The sequence below is a fragment of the Rhineura floridana genome, chromosome 2, assembly GCF_030035675.1.
Source record: "Rhineura floridana isolate rRhiFlo1 chromosome 2, rRhiFlo1.hap2, whole genome shotgun sequence".
In the NCBI taxonomy this organism is placed as follows: domain Eukaryota; kingdom Metazoa; phylum Chordata; class Lepidosauria; order Squamata; family Rhineuridae; genus Rhineura; species Rhineura floridana.
The window spans coordinates 130205464-130223952 of NC_084481.1; the positions used below are offsets into that span (position 1 = coordinate 130205464).

General features: G+C 41.0%; 1 protein-coding gene across 4 annotated transcripts in view; it reads right to left on the minus strand.

The window, feature by feature from the left end:
* ELP4 (elongator acetyltransferase complex subunit 4) overlaps positions 1 to 18489 on the minus strand; it is a 307806-nt gene that overhangs the window by 172787 nt on the left and 116530 nt on the right. For all 4 annotated transcript variants that reach the window (XM_061610549.1, XM_061610546.1, XM_061610547.1 and 1 more), the window contains exons 6-7: positions 18023 to 18107; positions 13365 to 13553 (exon numbers count right to left, since the gene is read on the minus strand). In XM_061610549.1, the coding sequence (XP_061466533.1) occupies positions 13365 to 13553; positions 18023 to 18107 (274 nt within the window). The remainder of the gene's footprint in view (positions 1 to 13364; positions 13554 to 18022; positions 18108 to 18489) is intronic.

An 18489-nucleotide genomic window follows, 5' to 3' on the forward strand; every position in this document is an offset into this window, starting at 1 on the left:
AGCGCGTTGCAGTAGTCCAAACGTGAGGTTACCAGAGCATGAACCACTGATGTAAGGTCCTCCTTACTCAGATAGGGACGTAGTTGGGCTACCAACCGAAGTTGGTAGAACGCATTCCGTGCCACCGAGGCTACATGGGCCTCAAGTGACAGGGAAGAGTCTAAAACGACTCCCAAACTACGAACCTGATCCTTTAGGGGGAGTGTAACCCCGTCCAGGACAGGGTATGTATCCACCATCTGACCAGAGAAACCATCCACCAGCAGCATCTCAGTCTTATCAGGATTGAGTCTCACGTTTGTTAGTTCTCATCCAGTCCATTGTCGCGTCCAGACAACGGTTCAGCACATCGACCGCCTCACCTGAAGAAGATGAAAAGGAGAAGTAGAGCTGCGTGTCATCAGCGTACTGATGACAACGCACTCCAAAACTCCGGATGACCGCACCTAACGGCTTCATATAGATGTTAAAAAGCATGGGAGACAAGACCGAACCCTGTGGGACCCCATATTGGAGAACCCACGGGGTCGAGCAATGTTCCCCAAGTATTATCTTCTGGAGACGGCCCGCCAAGTAGGAGCGGAACCACTGCCAAGCAGTGCCTCCAACACCCAACTCCTCAAGCCTCTCCAGAAGGATACCATGGTCGATGGTATCAAAAGCCACTGAGAGATCAAGGAGAATCAACAGAGTTACACTCCCTCTGTCTCTCTCCTGACATAGGTCATCACACAGGGCGACCAAGGCTGTCTCAGTGCCAAAACCGGGTCTGAAACCCGACTGAAATGGATCTAGATAATCGGTTTCATCCAATAGTGCCTGGAGCTGGTCAGCAACCACTCGTTCCAGGACCTTGCCCAAGAATGGAACATTTGCCACTGGTCTATAGTTGTTAAAGTCCTCTGGGTCCAAGGAAGGTTTTTTCAGGAGTGGTCTCACCGCCGCTTCTTTCAGACATCCAGGGACCACTCCCTCTCGTAAAGAGGCATTTATCACTTCCTTGGCCCAGCTGGCTGTTCCATCCTTGCTAGTTTTTATAAGCCAAGAGGGGCAAGGATCAAGTACCGAAGTGGTTGCACGTACCTGTCCAAGCACCTTGTCCACGTCCTCGAACTGAACCGACTGAAACTCATCCAACAAAACATGACTAGACTGTGCTCCAGACACCTCATTAGGACTAACTGTCATAAAATGGGAATCTAGGTCCCGACGAATGCATAAGATCTTATGCTGGAAGTGCTCAGCAAACTCATTACAGCGGGTTACCGATGTATCTGCCATGTCCTGTGGGCCAGAATGGAGTAGCCCTCGGACAACTCTAAAAAGCTCCGCTGGGCGGAAGAGAGATGCCTTAATAGTGGTGGCAAAATGTTGTTTCTTCGCCGCCCTCACCGCTCCTACATACCGTTTGGTAGAAGCACAAACCAGCGCATAATTGCATTCGTCGGGAGTTCGTCTCCAACTCCGCTCAAGCCGTCTCCTATCTTGCTTCATCGCTCTTAGCTCCAGAGTATACCAAGGAGCTGTATGAGCTCTACAAAGGAGAGGGCGCGCAGGAGCGATCGTGTCCACTGCCCGGGTCATCTCTGCATTCCACAGATTAGCCAGGGCTTCGACAGGAGCGCCAGTCCTATCAGCCGGAAAATCCCCTAGAGCCCTTTGAAAACCTTCAGGATTCATTAGTCTCCGGGGGCGGACCATTTTAATAGGTCCCCCACCCTTGCAGAGGGAAAAGGCCACTGAAAGTCTAAACTTCAGCAAGCAGTGATCTGACCATGACAAAGGGAGAGATGTAAGACTCCCAACATCCAGATTACTATCCCCATGTCCAGTAGTAAAAACAAGGTCGAGAGTATGCCCCGATGTATGTGTTGGGCCACTAACACGTTGAGACAGCCCCATGGTTGTCATGGCGTCCATGAAGTCCTGAGCTGCCCCAGACAAATAAGCCTCGGCATGGATGTTGACATCCCCCAGTACTAATAGTCTGGGGGATCTCAACAATACCTCCGAGACCACTTCCGTCAGCTCAGTTAGGGAAGCTATTGGGCAGCAAGGTGGACAGTACACCAAAAGGATTCCCAGTCTGTCCCTCTGGCCCAACACAAGGTGCAAACACTCCAGACCCGTAACTGCATGGACATGGTGCTTGGTGAGTGAGATGGAACTCTTATAGACCACAGCAACCCCACCTCCCCGACCCTCAGATCTACCATGATGCTGAACCAAATACCCCGGTGGGCAGAGCTGGGAGAGACTAACTCCTCCCTGCTCGCCCACCCAGGTCTCGGTTATGCATGCCAGATTGGCTGCCTCATCCATAATCAAATCATGGACGAGGGAGGTTTTATTTTGTACCGATCTGGCATTAAGAAGCAGCAACTGGAGATCTGAAGGTTGGCTGAGAGGACAACCAACAACCCTGCGGATATGAGAGGGACCGGAACAAGGCACAGCCACTACATGTCTGGGCCGCGTTCCCCTTACCTGGCATGTCCCTCTCCTAACACCATACCTCCCTCTGCCCATCACTATGGCAATTGGGGCCCCCTCTAGTCTCCCCACTTGATAGAAAGATCTCTTCCCCAGGCACATTGTAAACTATAAAAACAAAACTCATATAAATAAAAAATACACACTCACTCATACCATCCACTCATACAGACACCCACACATTCAATTTACACTCTCACAGCAAACATAGTCCCACACTCTGTATGCACAAATGTCAGCTCTAGACCTCTCTTCTTTCCACGATGAACGCCAATCTCAGCAGTTTCCAGTGGCCTTCATAGGTTTCTGGGCTGTACACACCATAGGGTGTAGACCTCCGAAGGATCCAGATGGCAATGATGATAAGAAGGTACAAAGCACAAAGGGCCACAGCGACATCGGAGCCCAGGCCACGACAAAGCGCAGCAACAGCAATAACAGCAGAGGGCACAGTCACGGCAGCGATGATGGAACACAAACCGCAGCAAAAAGCGCCACGGCCGCAACGACGGCAGAAGAAAAGAAACAAACCGCCCGGCAGCAACCAGCCACAGCTCCAACGCGCAGAAGAGTGGCCCAAGGCACACAAGAGAGACGACAGAGCCCGGCACCGCAGCAGCGACAACAAAGCCACAACAGAAACACAGCAACAGCAGCTAGGGAAAAAAAGAAAAGAAGAAACGCCCAACAATGGCGACAGCGAAGGGCGTAGCAATAGCGGCAGCGGCGGCTGGACGGCAACAGAAGCACTGCGACGGAGGCTGCAGGGATGGCCCAGCAGCGGTCGCGGACCGAACCCACACAAGCCGCAGCAAGAAGCAGCAACATCAGCAGCAGACACAGTCACAAACGCAGCAGGCAGCAAGCAGCAGGCAACAGACAGCCGGCACAGCCACGACAGGGAACACAGCGCGCAGCAGCACAGCAGCACAGCACCAGCAAAGGCAAGGTAAGGTGAAAAGGCCTCGCTCATCCCTGGCTTCGATTTTAAATCCAGCCGTCCACAGCAACCACAGCAACCACAACACGATCCTATTCCAGCTTACCAGGGCAAGGGAGAAACGGGTAGCACCAAAAAAGAATTCTCCAGTCCATATACTCCCAATAAAAGCCCAGACGATGTTAAAAACCGATGTTAAGAAGTATTAAAAGATGTTAAAAGATGTTAAAAGAGGTAAACGGCAGGAGCTCCGAGCGCACGCTCCTCCACCTAAGCTGCCATTTTTATGTCTTCTGAAATACTTTTTAAAAATTAACTTTCTCATCCAGCAATAGAATAGCAGTCCATTCCTAACCACGTCTGCTCAGAAGTAAGTCCTATGGGACTTACTCCAAGTAAGAGAAGTTAGGGTTGCAGCCTAAATTGCCTCAAAAAGATCACAATCTTCTTTCTTGGGCTCTTTCAATAAAAGGTATTGGGAGGGGGCTGCAATAGATATACAGCCTCTTTTAAACATCAATTGGAGTAGATGAGTCACAGGGTTACAGAACAAATTATTTTTATCTAATCTGAAATAATTTGTAGTGAATTATAAGAGCTCTTTTGTTTAAATTTGAGGGAAGGCTCAGGAATTAAGATTACAGCACAAATTGAAATTGTTAGATGTTCTTTCACAGTATGGCGAGTACTTATTTTGAGGGGCATATGGAGTATTTTACAGCTGGTATAACACAGTGTGGAGGAGAGCCTGGCTGGGAGTCCAGAGTCTGTGAGTTCAAATCCCTGCTCGTGTCTCCTGGGTGTCAAGGGCCAGCTAAATATCACCCCCACAGTGAGTGGCTCAGGGGTTACATGCCCTGCCACCTGTGCAGCCGTGGGCAAGCTGCGTAGTCCCCAGGAGCCCAGTTGCCCCCCAGCTGGCAGTTGTGGACAAGGAAGGGCTGGCTTGTGCAGCTGTGGCAAGCTGAGCAGGCCCTAGCCAGCTGGGGAGGACTAGCCTCAGAGGGACGCAATGGTAAACCCCCTCTGAATACTGCTTACCATGAAAACCCTATTCATAGGGTAGCCATAAGTTGGGATCGACTTGAAGGCAGTCTATTTCCATTTTTCATCTGCTGAAGCAGATTAGGCTGAGGGTGTATAGCTTGTCTAAGACCATAAAGGTCTTCCCACCACTCAGTTATTAAGTACAAACTTCATACCTAAGTGACCATTTGAACAAGGGTTTCTTACGTCCAAGTCCAACATAAAAACTATATGACAAACAAATTGGCATCAAAATAAAATATTCTATTTTTTTGTACACTATGTACCTTTTACTAGAAAAATGTATGTGACAAATAAATCAAATTACTGAACTATTTCATCATTAAGGAAGATGTTTAAGTTTTGTGTATTTGGTTGAAATATTCATAAAAACATTTGTATAGGAGAAAGTGGTTTATAACAAAATTTCCATCAACCTGGCAAACTCAATGCCCTAATTCTGACATTCTAAAACTCCATATACAGACATAAAAATGTTCTCTTTTATTTACATGTAGAAAATAAAGTAGCATAAATCTAGCTTTAGCATCTGAAACACATTTTTCTGTTCTAGTACAAAAACTACATGATTAATCATCTTGGCAAATATTAATGAAAATAACCTTAATTTCTTAAAAATAGAGAGCTTTAAAAACTGTTAGTTCTGCACGGTATTTTTTTATCTTCAATAAAAAAGATGTTTGATGACAAAATATTAACACAGAAAAATACACAAGCGTATAATCTGCCCTACCTGATAATCACATATCAGAAAGTAGGCTCTAAAGTAATCTAACTGGTCTGAGGCAATAATACTCAGCATGAACACACAAGTCTGTAGATGTAAAGAGGGTTGTTTCTGATTTTTTTTCTACCTAGAAACATAATGTAACATGTGCTCACTTCAGTGAATTCAAAGAAGCAAGATATAAATAATTCACCTTCTCCATTTTTAAACGTATCATATGAAATAATGAAAACAGCACACCAATAGTACTTCTCTGGATCCTTGAGGAATATAACAACAGCTTATTCATACTGATTTTTGCATTAATCAGTTTCCCTTGGTATGACTAATAATTTCCTTGGCTGACTAATAATTTCATTCTCTTATGAAGTGGGTTCACTTTTAACAAGTTGGATCCTACAACAAAACTCAATTAGCAATTTGTACTGTATATTTGGTTGCAGAACTAAATAGTATAGAACTTTGTGCAGCAGATATATTTCCAATCACCATTTACCGTTCTGCATAAAAGGAAATGTTGACTTAGATCCAGAATTTCTGCTCTTGCACAGTCAGGCTTTTCTGCCCCCTCCTCCCCACTACAGCTGCCTGTGCTCCTCAAAAAGTTCCCCCTGAAAGGGCAGGGATGTGGAGGCTGCAGTAGGAAGAGGGAATTGGACAAATTTGGATAGAGGCAGATTGCACAAGCACAGCTCCGCTTGTAGTAGTGGCCTCTTCTTCATTTTCTCCATTTACCCCTCCCACTGCAGAACCCAGGGCCATACTCCAAATCTTTCCTGAGAATGTATTGATCCTCAGGAGAGGGTTTGTGGGGATGTTGCATAAGCGGTTTCCATTCAAAAGATCTCTAGATTCCAACCAAGCCTATGCATTCTCCCTTAGTCGGGTTTGATATATTGCTACTGCAAAACACAGATGATAAAGACATACAAACACACAGAGCAACAAAATACTCATACACCTTACAAATATCTATGCCTTTAATTAGACCTTTTAGAATATTAAGTGATTAGAGCAAACAGAAGTAGTAAAAAAACTTTTCTTTGAATTTATATTCCTGTAGAATATATTGTATTATTGGTCTCTATATTTGGTTAGTGGTTAGTTTTGATTTGGCTCACAACATAGTAATTTATTTAACCAACTTTGTAGTTTCTCCTGTCTTTAACAACCCAGCTTTTCTGATGGTTCCTGACCAAAGCAAAAGACTCTCAAAACATGAAACTACTTGAGAAGAGAAATGATTATTTAATCTAAAGGTTATATGAGGAGAAAAGTGGTCAAGTTAGTGACAACTATATTGGTATTACTTTTGTGTGCATTATTTATGCCTTCAGTGATTTGATTTTTAAATGTACTTTTAAAAATGTGACATTTTATTATTTTAAATTTTTGTAAACTGCTTTGTAACAGGTTTTCCTGAAAGTCAAGGTATAAATATATTAAATAAATTTGTTAATTGTACAATATAGGTAATATTGTATATACAGACATACAGAACTATATATGAATCCCTTAAATGTGAAGGTGAAACAAGGAAAACTTTTGTCTTTTAGACAAAGACTTTTCCTTACATTTTTAATCCACTCACAAATCCCAGCAACAGAGTTGTGAGAAGCTCAGTAGTGAGAATGTGAGCAGCTGCTGTTATTAGAACTAAAAAGTGTGTCTGCGGCTTGAGACTGAGAGGCCACATGTTCGGCTGTCCTCTCATCTTGCCATCCTCACCAATTAACTATTAACATGGAGGGCTGGACACATGCTCTTGGGGGCTCTTTAACAGGCTTCTTGGAGCCTGGAACAACTACACAGCAGGGCTCTGGGAACTGAGTAACGTGGGATATAGGAAAACCTCAGCCGCTTTGCTCCTCCTAATGACAGTTTGCTCTGCAGTTGAAAGCACTCTGTTAAGTTATTGCTTGATGGAACGAGGATGCTTGAAGTTTAACCATTTCTAGATATGCTTAATGTTACTACTGTGGCAAATACATCAAAATAAATAAACACAACAGTTATTTCCCAACAACAAACTAAAGTTGAAGGTGACACATAGGGTTTTAATGTAAATCAGAAAAAAGGTTGGAAAAAGTGCAACCCCCAAATAATTCAGTAGTAAAATAAATAGGACTTTCTTGGCTATTTCAAAGTTTGGTTACTTTGCTTAAAAATGTATGTAGCCTTTAATATTTGTTCATACAACAATGAAAAATTGAAATTAAAAGCTATAGTTGAAAACTATGGGCCTGATCTAGTTGAACGTGGACACATATTCTACTGATCCTTGTTTTTGCCCATCTCCTGACAGCTCAGGACTCAGGTGCACATACAGGCAGAGCAAGGGGACACAGCAGGGAATGGGAGGTTTCTGTGCACATCCAGTCTCTCCATCTTGCCCTCCCTCCTTGCACCATGTAAATTACTTATCCTCAGAGCATGAGTAACTTGAATGATGCAGAAATAGGTTTTCATAGGAATGAGGGAAGCATACATGAGTCTCCAATTCCTTGCAATGGTGCCATCAGGGGACAAGAAAAACAAGGTTCTTGTCTTCCTATGGGACTCCTATGTGTGGAAGTGCTGTTCTTGACTGAATTGGGTGCTATAAGTGCAAAGCTTGAATATTCATACTTAAACCAAAAATATTTTTTTGTTTTAGTTAGAATAGTTAAAAGACAGTTTTTTAGTTACATGTTGCTTGTACTCAATAAAATAAAAGGGAGATTTCAAAAGCAAGTTTCTCATGTAATGGAGGGGTGTTGGGAAGATGAAGACTGCTGCTGTTAGAGAATGAGACGAATTTCTGCCATGTCATGCACCTAAGACTGCTTGCTGGATAATGGCTATTATGATAAAAGCTACACATCTCAAACTATCCATGATACCTATGCCAAATCTGCAACAGAACTAATTTTGGTACAGTAACAAAATTCTCAAAGGCTTTTTCAAGTCATACTGGGGGGATCAAATTCCAAAAATAAGAAATATTATGTAGGTCATTTGAAATCCACTGGCAAGAGCAGCTTGAAAACTACCAGAAGCATACTATGTGAGTGGGTACCTCAGGATTAAATCCCTTCTCTCCATCTGTAATGCATGGCACAGTTCACGTGGAACTAGGTTAAATGCCCACTTTAACTTTAGACCCAATATATCTAAGGTTTGTTTTCCTTAGGCATAAGTAATTCATTTTATCAAATAAAGTACTCTCAAAAGATTTGTCTTGGTAAAACCATATGTCGCTGTTTTACAAATTATAAATGCTAATGTATTGTATTATTATTTGCTCCAATACTTTCCCTGGTATAGAAATCAAGACCAAGTTTGTAATTCCCTGTCTTTTTTTTTTAGTAAGAGAGAAGAGACACACAATGGCCTCGTTCACACATAATGCTAACCGAAACCATGGCTTACCATGGACAAGCTAACGTGCGAGCTGCTGTTAGAGAATGAGACAAATTTCTGCCATTTTATGCACCTAAGACTGCTTGCTGGATAATGGCTATTATGATAAAAGCTACACATCTCAAACTATCCATGATACCTATGCCAATATATATATATATATATAGCCACTTTGCTCATCTGCAGTAATTTTGCTGCTGCACTGAGCTAAGCCAAATCATAGCTTAGTTCAGTGCAGTGCAACAGCAATGAGTGGGGATGAGCAGAGCAGCTATCATCTCCTGTCTAGGATCTCTTCAGGAGCCCTCACATTTGCTCATTTGTGCTAAGCCATGGTTCAGCTTAGCATTACATGCAAACCAAGGCACTGAATTTGCTCTCCATTAACCTTCTGTGGCCGTTCCAGTGGTCTATTAATTCTTCAATATGATATCATTCTGAGATTTTGCCAGTAAATATTTTGAAGATATGTCACCAGGCCTCACTGTTTCAAATTAATGCAGGTTAAACAAATCATGTTTAACATTCTCTGTTTACCCATTTCTCATCAGACTGTGATTTCACAAGTAATGCTAAGAAGGGCTTTTAGGATGGAATACATAACAGGACAGAAAGAAGAAGCCAAATATTTCTAAATTGCCTAACTTTATCAACTATGTTTTAAACTAGAATTGTAAACTAGATTGACAGTTGCAGAAAACTAAAAAACTGATTTACAGAGTAATACTAAGTATAGGAAGGTGGCAGAACTTAAACTGGTGCAAGTTACTTCTATTCCAAACTCCACTGAGGATGAGGGCTACTGCCAGCTGGAGCTTGGCAGAGGGAATTTGAGAGCTGGACTTCTTGTTGTTGTTATGTGCCTCCATGTTGACTACGACCTATGGCGACCCTATGAATCAGTGACCTCCAAGAGCATCTGTCATGAACCACCCTGTCCAGATCTTGTAAGTTCAGGTCTGTGGCTTCCTTTATGGAATCAATCCATCTCTTGTTTGGCCTTCCTCTTTTTCTACTTCCTTCTGTTTTTCCAAGCATTATTATCTTTTCTAATGAATCATGTCTTCTCATTATGTGTCCAAAGTATGATAACCTCAGTTTCATCATTTTAGCTTCTAATGATAGTTCTGGTTTAATTTGTTCTAACACCCAATTATTTGTCTTTTTTGCAGTCCATGGTATCAGCAAAGCTCTTCTCCAACACCACATTTCAAATGCGTTGATTTTTCTCTTATCAGCTTTTTTCACTGTCCAACTTTCACATCCATACATAGAGATCGGGAATGCCATGGTCTGAATGATCCTAACTTTGGTGTTCAGTGATATATCTTTGCATTTGAGGACCTTATCTAGTTCTCTCACAGCTGCCCTCCCCAGTCCTAGCCTTCTTCTGATTTCTTGACTATTGTCTCCATTTTGGTTAATGACTGTGCCGAGGTATTGATAATCCTTGACAAGTTCAATGTCCTCATTGTCAACTTTAAAGTTACATAAATCTTCTGTTGTCATTACTTTAGTCTTCTTGACGTTCAGCTGTAGTCCTGTTTTTGTGCTTTCCTCTTTAACTTTCACCTGCATTCGTTACAAATCATTACTGGTTTCTGCTAAGAGTATGGTATTGTCTGCATATCTTAAATTATTGATGTTTCTCCCTCCAATTTTCACACCTCCATCTTGGTCCAATCCCGCTTTTCATATGAAAAGTTCTGTGTACAGATTAAACAAATAGGGTGATAAAATACACCCCTATCTCACACCCTTTCCAATGGGGAACCAATCAGTTTCTCCATATTCTGTCCTTACAGTAGCTCTTGTGCAGAGTATAGGTTGCGCATCAGGACAATCAGATGCTGTGGCACCCCCATTTCTTTTAAAGCATTCCATCGTTTTTCATGATCTACACAGTCAAAGGCTTTGCTGTAATCTATAAAGCACAGGGTGATTTTCTTCTGAAATTCCTTGGTCCGTTCCATTATCCAACGTATGTTTGCGATATGATCTCTGGTACCTCTTCCCTTTCTAAATCCAAGCTTGGACGTCTGGCATTTCTCACTCCATATATGGCAAGAGCCTTTGTTGTAGAATCTTGAGCATTACTTTTCTTGCATGGGATATTAAGGCAATAGTTCGTTAATTACTGCATTCCCTGCGATCCCCTTTCTTTGGAATTGGGATGTATATGGAACGCTTCCAGTCTGTGGGCCATTGTTTAGTTTTCCATATTTCTTGACAGATTTTTGTTAAAATTTGGAGTGATTCAGTCTCTGTAGCTTGTAGCAACTCTATTGGCATGCCATCTATTCCTGGTGATTTGTTTCTTCCAAGTATTTTAAGAGCAGCTTTCTCCTCGCATTCTAAAATTTCTGGTTCTTCATCATATGGTTCCTCCATGAATGAATCTGTCATCCTGGCATCTCTTTTATAGAGTTCTTCAGTGTATTGCTTCCATCTTCCTTTTATTTCATCTCGGTCAGTCAGTATGTTCCCCTGTTGATTACTCAACATCCCTACTCTTGGTTTAAATTTCCCTTTCATTTCTCTAATCTTTTGGAACAGGGCTCTTGTTCTACCCTTTTTGTTGTCCTCTTCTATTTCTATACAGTAACTATTGTAAAAGTTCTCTTTGTCCCTACGTACTAGTCGCTGTATTGTTGCATTTAGGGTTCTGACTGTGTTTCTATCCCCTTTTGCTTTTGCTTTCCTTCTCTCTTGAACCATTTTAAGAGTTTCTTCAGTCATCCATTGGGGTCTTTCTCTCTTTTTAACTAGAGGTATTTTTTGCATTCTTCTCTGATAACGTCTCTGACTTCATTCCATAGTTCTTCTGGTTCTCTGACAACTAAGTTTAAAACCTCAAACTGTTCCTTATTTGATCTTTATATGCTTCTGGGATGTTATTTAAATTGTATTTTGGCGTTATGATTGCTTTGTTCGTCTTCTTTAGCTTTACTCCAATTTTCGATACGACCAGTTCATGATCTGTACCCCAGTCTGCTCCTGGTCTTGTTTTCGCAGAAAGTATGGAACTTCTCCACCTTCTGCTACCAATTATATAATCAATTTGATTCCTATATTGACCATTTGGTGATGTCCATGTGTACAGTTGTCTTTTCAGTTGCTCAAAAATGTGTTTGCAAGAAACAAATTTTTGGCTTCACAGAATTCAATAAGTCTTTCTCCTACTTTATTTCTATCTCCTAGGCCCCATTTCCCCACAATTCCTAATTCTTCTCTGTTCCCTACTTTTGCATTCCAATCCCCCATGATTATCAGCACATCTTGTTTTGGTGTGTGATCAATTTCTTCCTGTACTTCTGCAAAAAATCTCTCCAATTCCTCTTCTTCTGCATTTGCCGTTGGAGCATAGACTTGGATGATGGTTATGTTGATAGGTTTCCCGTTTAATCTCACTGATTTCACTCGCTCAGACCTTGCATTGTAGCTCCTAATTGCTCTTGCTACATCACTTCTCACTATTAAAGTAACCCCATTTCTTCTTCATTTCTCATTTCCTGCATAAAATATTTTGTAGTTGCCTGATTGGAAATGTCCCATTCCCGTCCATTTTAGTTCGCTCACACCAAGTATTGTAATGTTGATGCGTTCCATTTCTTGCTTGACAATTTCTAACTTTCCCTGGTTCATGCTTCTCACATTCCATGTTGCTATTGTGTGTCATACAACTCCGGACTCTCCTTTTGCATCTGTGTGCATCAGCCTCTGGGCTTCCTTTCGGCTTTGACCCAGTTGCGTCATTAGTCACAGCGCCTTGCCACCCTTGCCATGCCCCTGGAATGCCCCCTTTTTTGAATTTACACAGGCATAAGTTCCACCAGCTTAAGTTCCATTGGCTAAGCCTCAGTGGAGCCAGCATAGCCCCGGATGAGCCAGCTTTAGAGAGTTATGCTGGTGTATCCCCAGCTGAGCTGGAATGAGGAAGTTATGCCAGCGTAGCTCAGCTGGAACAACCCAAGATACACCTATTCCAAACTCACTCATCCAGGGGATCTTGGTTTGGATTGCACTGTTGGGCATTAATTGTGAAAAAAAGTTTTGCATTTTTAGGCGGTGAATTAGCAACAAGGAAAGGGTTTAGCTCTTGTAATCTCACTTTGATGTCTTTATTCAGAAAGTGTATCTATGAAGATGGCAGCTGCGTCTTGGGCTAGTCACTGTCTCTCAGCCTAACCTACTTCACAGGGTTGTTATGCAATCAGGAATGGGAAAACCATGTTTGTACACCACCTTGAGATCCTTGGAGGAAACATGGGATATAAATGTAATAATAAATAAATGAATACATAAATAACCCATATTGTTCAAGGACTTCCTAACCTTCTGGAGAGGCTTTTCAGGTGACCCAAGGAGGGGAGGGTAAGATTGATTATGCTGATAACTTTCCACAACTTTAAATAATGCAGTTAAATTTAATTATATGAAATAAAATAACAATTTAGAAATATATTTGCTACTGAAAAAATACAATTACAAAGTATTGTTTGCCGCCCTGAGCCCCTTTGGGAGGAAGGGTGGGGTATAAATTTAATAAATAAATAAATCTAAAATAAGGTGATGTTTGAAATTCAATAATACCACTTTGGCACATTCAGATAAGTATCCATTTAAGCATCACAATACTTTGTGAAGTGATTGTCTAAAGAAGCAGTATAGAAGTTTTCTACATGATTAAAAATAATTTCTTATGTTTTTCTTTATGTACCCACCACAATTAAGTAGCAGTTAGAAGAGGCCTACCTGGATTAGATGAGCTGGAATAGTAATAATGCAGACAGACAAAGATGTTCTAAGGAGGCCACGGAGAGCATACAGAAATTTTGTAAGGCTATGAATATTTTCTGGATTTTCAGCACTACAAATGTCATCACCCCATAGGACTGAACCAATGCTCTGAATTCCAATCCTCAAAACGTTTCTTTGTTTTTTCTATCAAATATGAAAAAAATAAAAGAAAACAAACATTAGTAGGACTCGAAACATTGAAAGTTTAGAAATGAAGTCTGGGGCATCCTTGCCAATGATAAGAGAGGGTAAGGGGAAAATGAGAGAAAGGAGTCAGTTTGTAGGGAAATCTAAGAACAAAATGCACTGCCACTGTGGAGGTCAGCTTCAGACATGCCTGGATGAAGCTGATTATGTAGAACCATTTCAATCTGGCTTCAGGCATGGGTTCAATACTGAAACAGTCTTGGTTGCCCTGACTGATGATCTTTACTGGGGGAGTGCAACCCTGTTGGTTCTCCTTAACCTTTCTGCGATATCCTCCTGGAATGGCTCTGTGGGTTGGGAGCACTGGACTATGGTGGTTTTTCTCTTATCTATAGGAAAGACACCAGAAAGTAGCACTGTTGGACTTCTACTCAGCCCATGGATTTCTCTGGTCTCCAGCGCTTTTTAACAACTATATTAAGCTGTTGGTATTTAGAACACAATGCCATTTGTATGGGCATGACATCCAGCTCTATCACTCCATTCTGAATCAGGAGGGCTGGGTGCTGGACCGATGTCTGGAGGTAGTAATAGGCTGGATGAGGGCCAATAAGCTGAGACTGAATCTCAATAAGCCAGAGGTACTGGGAGGGGGGGGATTCTAAGGTCTGGAGGCTGGGAAGACAGTCTGTTCTAGACGGATTTGCACTCCTGCAGGAGAAGGGTAATAGCTTGGGGGAGAAGCAGTGTTGTAGCTTGGAGAAAGGATGCTTTTACAGTCATCATTGCCATTTCAAGCTCAGTTAGTTTTAGTGGCAAGGAGTGTCTAAACCCAGCTCCAGCTGGTTCATCAGCTACAATCCTTCCTGGACGGGATACCCTAGCTGCAAGCAATACTTGCTCTGGTTACCTCTCGTTTGGACTACTGCAATGAACTCTACATGGTTCTGCCCTTGAAGATGGTCTGGAAGCTGCAATTGGTGCACAATGCAGCAGCCAGGTTACCAAGGAAGTGTGCTCATGTATTACCAATCCTTAAAATTCTGTACTGGCTACCTATTTGCTACTGAACCCAATTTAAGGTGCTGACTCTGATCTATAAACCCCTACACTGTTTGGAACCCAAGTATTTGAAGGAGCAGTTGGCCATTACCTGCCATTAACATTTGTAGGAGAGGCCCTGCTTGTAGTTCCATTAACAGCTGTAGTTCATTGTGCAACAATGCAGAGCAAGGCCTTCTATTATAGCACCCTGGATGGGGACCCCCCCACCCACTGAAGATATAGTTATCCTTCACTTTAAGATCCATTTTTTCTTTGAGGCCCATGGAGGTGGATGATTTAAGAATAGTTTTATTCTTCTGCAGGACTGCTGTTTTATTATGTTTTCTTTATGGTTTTTATGTGATATTGCTGTTTTGTATTTTAATGAATTGTCTACTGCCATGAGAACTTTTAGATTTATTATTTATTTAAAATATTTCTGTCCCGCCCTTCTACCCTACAATTGGGCACTCAGGGCAACTCACAATAAAATCATACACAATAAAATCACAAAAACATATAAAATATTTATAGAGGTGTTACCCAATTAAAGGACTTTTAGTTGATTAAGCATATGGGCAAAAGCTTTGACAGCACCTGTGCTCCCATGTGCTCGAACAGTAGCATGGTGGCTGTCTTAAAGCTTTTTTCAGGTTTCCCCATGCTTTCCTTTTAAGTCCCCTGAGATTGGAAACTTACAAGGGGGAGGGAGGAGAGACTTGCAAAACCCTCTTCCATGTCAGAGACTTAAAAGGAAAGCATAGGAAGACTTGGAAGAAACTTTGCAAGTTTCTCCCCTCACCTCCTTATATCTTCCCCCTTGATTTGGTGATGGGGGGCACTGTGAGAAAGGCAAATTCCATGTTAGGGATTATTAGGAAGGGGACTGAATATTAAACTGCCAATATAATAATGCTTTTGTACAAATCTATGGAGTGACTGCACTAGGAATGCTGCATATAGTTCTGGTCACCACACTTCAAAAAGGATAGCGTAGAGCTGAAAAATTCAGAAAAGGGCAATAATCATGGAATTGGGACAAGTTCCCTATAAAGAAAGGTTACATTTTGGGGTTTTCAGTTTAGATAAAAAGGGAAATGGGGTGTGAGAACATAATACAGGTGTATAAAATTATGCATGGTGTGAAGGAAGTGGTTAGAGAGAAGTTTTTTTCCCTCTCATAATACTATAACCTGAGATCATCCAATTAAGGCAAATGTTTGAAGATTTAAGAAAAAGCCTTTGGTCTGCTCCAGTAGGACTCTTCTTGTGATGTTATCTGCAGATCAGGATTCTGAAGCAACCCAGCATCCCTACAAATATGTTTAGTTGGGGCCAGGGAGAGGTCTTTTTCAGTGGTTGTAACCAGGCTCTGAAATTCCCTACAGAGGCTTGTCTTGCCCACTCTTTAATGTCTTTCTACTGGATGGTTAAAAGCATACCATTCAGGAAGACTTTTGGTCCAGGAGTGATTACCTTCTCATGGAATTTTAATAGCTGTCTGTACTATTTTTCTTTTTATATATCTATTTATTATTTATATGCATTATTCTGAGGCTTTAGTGTTTTACTGCTGCTTTTATTGTTTTACAGTTTGAATTGTTAATATTGTTTTAATTTATTGTTCTTAGCCACCTTGAACTCAATTTAGAAAAAGAGGATTTAAATGTTTAAAATAAATATTTTAAATAATGAGACAAAGAACTGTTACTAGAAACAAAGTGTTTGGTTTCTCTTGCTTTTTTTAGCACTCTCAAAACCTTCATGCCTCAGAAATGGCTTCATTCATCTATGGTTTCTGGCATATTTAAAAAAGGACTGGGGACATACTTAGGTGCTATTTTTATTCCTCACCCAGTGTCTAGGAAAAAAAAAATCTTTTCCAGTGGCAGGTTATTTGCTTTCTGCTCACAGGGTTTTTATGTCACTTTGGTGCTGTTGCTTCTGATATTCTACGATTTCCTGCTTCCAAAGGACCTGTCATCATGTTGGAGGAGCAGCTCAACAAATTGTACTAGGGGAACTGTTATGACATGCCTGTTGCTATGGGAACCAAAGCAGAGGTGCCTGTCAGGGACCAATTTACTTCTCCAGAAGGACACTGCTAACTACTAAAGGAAAGATATACTTGCACATAATGCTCTGTACAGGCTGAATATGAAAACAACCAGGAGAATTCAGCTTAATAAACATTAATAAAAATTATGCTAGAATGCAGAAGCATTAAAGAAAATCCATATTTAAAGAAATAAGTTAATTCAACTACCGGGGGTACTGCATTAGTTTTGATTTTGGACAAAATAAAACATCAAAATTAACTCTGGAGATAATTTTATGGTAACTGCCAGAATAAACTTTAATATATTTTGTAGGTGGTGATGGATATAAAATAACCATAAATAATCCTAAACCTCTTAGTCTTTTTATTTTAGCAAGTGATGCACTCTATATAAAGGAGAGTATATATGAAATAATATTCTGTTTTGAGTTTTAGAAATTAGGACTGGATAAAAAGATGTCTCAATGTAAATTGTTCCGAAAGTACAGAAATTCAAATGGCCTTTCATGTAGCATTCAATCTAGATCAAGCAACCTACAGCAGGAAGCAAAATCTGTTCCCCTATCATACCCTCTCGATGAATGCAGAGAAGCACTTTATGCATTTACACATGCTTCTGATCTTGGCCTCTGGATCAGAAGCTTTGTTCTTTCTAAATAAAATTTAGGGAATGATATAGAGAGTTCCCAGACCTTCTATGAGCACAGTCATGCATAGGAGAGGTTCTGGCAGCAGAAGTGTATATGAGAGACACTGACAAAGACATGATAAAAAATACCCTAATGGCACAATATTAACAATACAACCAAAAATAATAATCCTCAACTATTTCTAAAAAAATAACTCAAACTTTGTGTCGCCCTGATCACATGTAACATACCTCCAGTGATGTATTTTATTAAGCAGCTTATTTGATAATTGTTTAGAAAATACATTTATCAATGGATCCATTATCAATGGATTGCAGAAGTTACTCACATTTGTCAAAAGCTGAACAAGCCTGAAAATTTATTTATTTATTATATTTATATCCAGCAACTTCCTCCAAAGGAGCCCAGTGCCTTTGAAGCTGCCTTATACCAAATCAGTCCATCTAACCCAGTATTGTCAACTTTGGTTGGCAACAGCTCTCATGTAGAGAGCAGTCTCAGCATCAGCTACCTCATTTTTTAATTAAAAAGGTAAGGGATTAAACCTTCTGAATAAAAAAGCATATGTTCTACCAGTAAACAACTTAAAAAAAATTAGCTGCTGTTTATTTTATCACTGCGTAGAAACAACATGGTCACTGCTGAATCACCTTTTCACACATTATGAAAACTTTATTTGCATGCTTGTAGATTATGCTGAAGTTGTTTAATACCTGGGGAATGGATCCATCATATCCTTGCTGATGAATGACTTTCTGAATGGAATGAAGCAGTCTGGTATAACCATAGGCCATATTACTAAAGAGAGGGAGAATACTTGACTTAATAAATACTAACAGCTATAACATGAAAAAATACAGCTTTACAAATGAAAGTTGATACATTACAATTCTCACCAAACAGCACTATCTTTGAACAAGTTTGTTTATATAAATTTTACACATGCCCATTATGGTTGCTTGTAAGACATGAGTACATGTGTCTCGAACAAATGCTTCCAGCAGCCCATCCCTTCTGCAGCCTCAGCACTCACATTCCCCAACAAACCAGACAGGTTCACCTCTGTGAGTCTTTAAGCTTCAGCACTGTTAGCTAACTTCACAGGCCAATCCAGACCCATGAGGTCCTATAAAGCCCAGCCTTGACAGCTCCTCAGTCTCAGCAAGTTTTTGATGTGGAA